Source organism: Microtus pennsylvanicus, chromosome 11, assembly GCF_037038515.1.
Source record: "Microtus pennsylvanicus isolate mMicPen1 chromosome 11, mMicPen1.hap1, whole genome shotgun sequence".
Lineage (NCBI taxonomy): Eukaryota > Metazoa > Chordata > Mammalia > Rodentia > Cricetidae > Microtus > Microtus pennsylvanicus.
The window spans coordinates 16,528,365-16,534,364 of record NC_134589.1 but is presented as its reverse complement, the minus strand read 5'-3'; the positions used below and the strand labels follow the sequence as shown (position 1 = coordinate 16,534,364).

The following is a 6,000-nucleotide window of genomic DNA, read 5'->3' as shown; positions in this document are numbered from 1 at the left end:
GCTCTTAGTCCGTTGTCACCCTCATTCCCATGTCCCTTAGAGATAAACGACAGCTTTGTAGCCTCTATGGTGTGGTTCTGTGGCCTGCCATTTTACCTTCGAACCCTTGGGGACACTTCCTCTGGTCCTGCTCCTTCTCTCTATTCTGGGAGAGCTCAGGAGCCTGGCCGTTTCCTGCCTGTAAGCGTGAGTAGGTCCAGAGGACCCATCTCCTCGGGCTGGACTCTTGGAAGGATGCTTAAGGATGAAGGAAGATTGTCCTCACCGAGTGCCTTCGAGTGCATGCAGTAAACGCTCCATAAACGCTAACTGCCACTGTTATTGTGTGTGTGTGTGTGTGTGTGTGTGTGTGTGTGTGTGTGTGTGTGTGTGGTGTTACATTGGTGCAGCCTGTATGTGGAGGTCAGAGGACAGTTTGCAGGAGGAGCCTGTTCTCTCCTTCCACTGTGTGGGTCCCAGGGATCAAATGCAGTTTGCCAGTACTGGCAGCAAGTGTCTACCTGCTGAGCCATCCTGTCAGCGCCCTGCTGCTGGTATTTTCTGGGCTGGACTTGGAGGAAGGAGGGTCCTAGTTTAACTCTGAGCGGCATTTCCTCAGCATCCTCCTCTCAAGGTATCTGTTATACCTGCCTCCTGCCTGCTAGAAAGGTCTCTTACGCATCGGCACTTGGATTCAGCAGGTGTTTGAGTTGGCGGCACTTCAACAAAGGGAAGACACACGCGTTCTTCACAATGTCCACACTGTGGCATGGCTTCCTGGTCTTTACCCACCGAGCCACTCTCCTGTCACCGTGCTGGTCCCCTGAGACATTAGGGACCCTCTACCCCCGACCCTGGCCCAGGTGTTGACATTGCACCCCCTTCTCCTTCAGGCTCCATGTCAGTCCCCATGGTGGGAACCTCCCCACTTATCCCATTCATTCCTCCCTCACCTGACCTTTTGACACCAGCATTGTGACTGGGGTAAGGGACTTAAACAATGGATGGGAAAAGGGGAGTGAAGGCAGGAAGGCTGTGCAGAGGAAATTCCCATAACAATTCAGACCTCAGAGGAGGGTGGTTGGTTTGGGCCAGAATGATAGCCACGGTTAGAGGCGTTGTGTGTTCTCAGCTTGCCGTGTTTGTGACTTTTTATATCTTACTTAGTTCTGTGGGTTTTGGTTTTTTGTTTGTTTGTTTTGGATAGGCAATGTGGTCTTGTGGTTCAGAGCTAAAGGACAGAGAAGGCTGCATGAAGACACATATCGAGTGTTCTCCCTCATTCCCCGGCCTCCCCACCCCCGTGCACCCTGAAGCCCTCTGCCCTGTTGGTTTCCAGTGTTTCAAGGAAAAAAGAAAAAACTAAAAAAAGACACAAGGAAACACGAGTGCTGGATTTGCCTGAGGGGGCGTCAGCTGCTCTCTGGGGGAATCAGATGTGCCTCCAGCTAGGCAGCGGTGTCAGGAGGTTCCAGAGGCTTCCATCTAGGACTCCAGGGTGAACGAAGACTGCTGCTTGAGAGGGGACTTCCCTGAGTGGACCCTCCTCTAGCTGACCCTGTTCTGCAGCTCTAACAGCAAGACCCATGAGAGGCAGGTAGACCAGCCACTTAGGAAAGGGAACCCTAGTCCAAACTCGGGTCCTTAATGATTAACCCACTTTACCCTCAAGTAATTTGCTCTCCAAACTGAGGCCAGAATAGCCCTTTTGTGAGTCAAGCACCTTGCCCGCCATTGGCCATGGCTCAAGGATGGCTTGACAGGCTGCTGGGGGCCACCCTGGGGGCAGAGGTTCCCCTTGGATACTGCTGACCTCTGACCTGAGAGAGAAGAAAGCAGGGTTGTGAAAAACAGTTTGTGGGATCTGTTGGGTTCTTTGAGTAGCTGAAGGAATGAGGCCCCAAATGTTCAGGGTCGGCCAAGGGTGGTGTTTGACATTTATTTTCTTGAGTGTGCGTGTGCATGTCTGCTTACATGTACGCATGCGTACATCTGTGAGGGAGCGTGTGTGCGTGCGTGTGTGTGTGTGTGTGTGTGTGTGCGTGTCTGCTTACATGTACGCACGCGTGCATCTATGAGCGAGGGAGCGTGCGTGCGTGCGTGCGTGTGTGTGTCCCTACCAGCCCCAGGAATCTACCTATCTCTGTTTTTAATTTTTCTCTTCTTTCTCTGGTGTCTGGAGTTTTGCCAGAGCCCACGCTCATAAGCAACTTTGTCCGACAGTGTCTTGGGCCCTAGGGCTCCCAAGACACCATGTTCTAAGCCTCCCTCCTGATGGCCCTGTCTGCCCAGTGGTGGGTTAGAGTGTTTCTGTAGTTTTCTGAAGGATCAGGAAGAAAGCTCTGGGCCTGGCTCCTTGCCTCTGGAATGCAGGTTCTTGTTCTGGAGCATGTGACAGTCTTCTATCTACTGGCGGGACTCAGTTCAATAAACACCAAAAATCTCTTCTATGTGCCAGGCTCTTTGCTGGGCCTCCTGAGTGGCAGATGTCCTGAGACCTGTCCCAGGCCTGGGCAAAGGGCATTGTCTACCAAACACAGAGCCCAGCCTTCATTCCAAGGCCCGGACTGGTCCGGCTTTGGCCACCTGTACATCCAGTAACAGCTCAATGGATCCATGAATGAACGGGCAGACGGGGCGGCTCTCCAGAGAACAGCATTCCCCCAGTCGTCAGAGATGGCCTCCTCCCAGGTACCCTGGCAGAGCTGGACTGGCCCAGTGGGCAGCTCTCTGAGGCCGCAGGGGCAAGGAGCCAGCCAGCCTCACCACATGGCTATCCTGGAACAGAACTGCCCAAACCTGGCCAAGCTGCCTGGAGCAGTGGGGCAGGAGACTCTGGCAGACACAAGGTAAAGAACCAGCACCGTGGGGGAGACTAGTAAGGAAATGGCCAGGGAACGAAGAAGCTGAAGAGGGGCCGGGGGTCGGGCCTGAGATAAAAGTGCTCAGCATTCCTGCAGGTCCGAGTTTCCTCGGGAGAGTACTGCCAAGGGGCCCCTGGGAAAGGCCATCTCCCTTCAGAATGAATTCCACCCAGGGGGAGGGGACAGATCCCCACCTTCCTGGTGTGGAAAGCAAGCATAGAGAGAGGAAGGAGTCACTGGCAGGCTATTTATGGTCAGTGTGGCGTCAGGGTTCAAGGCCATGTATTCAGAGGGTCAAATACTGGTCTCTTTTATCAGCTGGTAGAAGACTTCAGATGTAGCCTTTTCTGGGGATCCCAGTCAGTGATTCTTTTCCAGTCCCATCCATGTTGTCTTTCTCACTTCCAGACACCTCTGAGATCTGTGGGGTGTCTAACCATGCAGTGTGGGGACACCTGGCCTCTGTTACTGTGCTTCCTGGTTCCCTCCCTGGAGTCCGGGGAACACGCATGATGTCCTCCATGGTAAGGACAACAGAATAAGAAGCCCGATCTTCCCTTGCTGTTCCTGGCCTGCGGCTGCTGTCTATACCCCTTGTATAAGATGTATTATATGAAGTCTTCCATGTAGTGTTCCACACAGTCTCCTTTCCCTCAGATGTGTTAAATAATTGCTAGTACATGTGTTCTCCCTGCTCAACGGCCTTCTCATTCTTTTTAGTTCCCCTCTCCTGGACTCCACAAGCTACCAAAAATTCCTTCTCTTCTCTCTTCTCTCTTCCATAACCTAAAAAAAAAAGTATATGGGTGCTTTGCCTGCACATATGTTTGTGTACCACATGCATGGCTGGTACCCACAGAGGCCAGCAGACTCTGGAAGAGAACATCAGATAGCCTGGAACTGGCGTCACAGAGGGTTGGTGCTGGGAATTAGGTCCTCCAGGCAAGCAGCTAACACTCAACCACTGAGCTGTCGCTCTAACCCTTATCTAGTTTGTTTTTAAGCATGCCTGTCCCCTCCTCCATGGTTCTCAGTACCAGTTCTTAGACAAATCCTCACTCAACCTTAAAAGGCCCATTTCTCTGTGCAGCTCAGAGCTTAAATCACCCCAAGTCTCGTGGGTCTTTGATTCCTTAGATGCAATGAGGAGAAAGATCACGGAGTCTACATCCACAACTGATCCTAAATGGGATCCAGCTTGCCCCAGCCCATGGGAGCCTGAGATGTGTCAGCTTCTGGTGGTGGGCAGCAAGCAGAAACGAGGTGGGGTGGGCGGTGGGGTGTGGCTCAAGACTGTCAGTCTTGGAGGGAAATAAACACAGCACAGAATGGGAGAATAAAGTCAGTTTACTGAATGCAAGGCTCCACTCCACGCAGGGTGGGCTGAGGCCTGAATAGGGACCCTCAGCAGTAGGAGCCCAGGCGGTTGGGCTGCTAGAGTTGCTGGGTCCACTTGGGCTGCTGGACTGCCCACTCGGGACTTGGCAGTTTTGCTTGTCTTAGCTGGGACGAGGTTAGTCCCTGTGTCTGCCCCTGAACGGAGTGGCACAGGTGACGGTAACTATGAGCACACTGGCTTCAGTTTCAGTAAAGAGTAGGGAAGAAGGGAGGCACAGGGAGGCACAGGAAGGGCTTCTGGGTGGAGGGGTCTCTGCTGAGTTCCACGACCAGCTCCCTCCTAGATGACCCGGCCCGGGTAAACACTGCTTTCATTACCATCTCCCGTCTCGGAACCTAGAAAGCAAGACCATCTCTCAGGCTCCAGGGCCACAGCAGACTTCAGAATCTGCCACACGGGCCATGGCACCACCGCCCTTCCTTCTCCTACCCTGGCCCCAGGGGCCAGCCACACACACAGAAATGGAATATAAAACAGTATGGGGGAACAGACACTTTAATCCGGGGCTGGGGAATCTCTAGGACGGCTGCACCGGGGCTCCAGCTGGGTCAGGGGCAGCTGCTTTATGAATCTATTTCAGCCGTCTCTGCCAGCCAGTCTGGTGATAACGCTTGTAGACTGAAGAGCTGGCAGAGAAACCTTTTCTCGGGACGAGGTTTCCAAGTTAACTCTACTGCCTAATGTGATTGGGGGGGGGGTGATGGCAAGGAACAGGGCAGGGTGGCATTGGGAGGGGGTGACCAAAAGGTCCAAGTACAGCAAATAGACCAGGAGAGGGGCTCCCTTATTCTGGGGGAAACCCTTCTTCTAGATGCTTCTTTTTGTCTTGGTTTGAGGAAGCATTCCAAGACTATGTGGAAACACCTTATGACAGTTGAAGCAGTGCGAGCAAGGGACAGGAGGAATGGCACCCGGACCCTCTTATCACTGCTTCTGGTCTCAAGGCCGCCCCAGCTTCCCTTACCCACGCTGTACCAGTTGGCTTGTCTGTGTTCTGCTCATCACCTTTATGCATATCAGCAGGTGACGCGGCCTCTTCCTGGCCTTAGTCTTGGCTATAGTCATGGTCATTTGTGCCAGCTGGGAAGCAGCTGTCGGAGAAGCTGGGTCAGGAGCCCTAGAACAGGTTGGCTCACACGTCTAAGAATCTGCCTGAGATGCCCGCACCTCAGTGTTACTGGGGAGGGGGCCGGTCTTTGGTTCAGTGAAAGGTACTCAGGAAGAAGGCTGGCGTGGGCACCACAGGGCCACAAGGCAGCTGGCACCCTCTCTGCCTGATGTTTTGTCCTTTCCTTCTGTGTTTACCTGGACTGAACTGGGGTGGCAGGTCACAGCCATGACTCAGTGCTGGTAGGCCATGGTAACCAAATGCTGCCAACCAGGTGAGTCACGCCCGCCTGTGGGGGCCAAAGAAGAAGCGTGTGGCCAAGGGGGAGGGCTGGCCTCCTCTGGCTCTGCTTCTCATGCCTGACATTTGTCTTGATAGTAGCTTTGGCACAGAGACAGGGTAAGGGCTGCCAGTGGTCAGTCACTGAGGACAGCATGTTGGTCTCTTTGTCCTGGGCTCTGCACAGCCGGGACTAGCTACCCTCCTCCAGTATTTGGGGGAGTGTACAGGACTAGGGGCAGGTAGAAGGAACCTGGCCTGTATTTCCAGGAAAGAACCGGCCGCCCTAGGGCCTGCCTGCCTGCAAATGGTCGATTCTGGAGATGGGCCAGCTCCCAACTGAGATAGCGAATGAGTGGCAGACAATTAGA

General features: G+C 53.6%; 1 protein-coding gene across 1 annotated transcript in view; it reads right to left on the bottom strand.

Annotated features, from left to right (window-relative positions):
• Positions 1-4,173: 4,173 nt before the first annotated feature.
• The window catches only part of Marchf10 (membrane associated ring-CH-type finger 10), a 98,684-nt gene continuing 96,857 nt past the window's right edge, over positions 4,174-6,000 (bottom strand). The window contains exon 12 of the mRNA XM_075942158.1: positions 4,174-4,577. Within this exon, the coding sequence (XP_075798273.1) occupies positions 4,522-4,577 (56 nt within the window). The 3' untranslated portion in view covers positions 4,174-4,521. The remainder of the gene's footprint in view (positions 4,578-6,000) is intronic.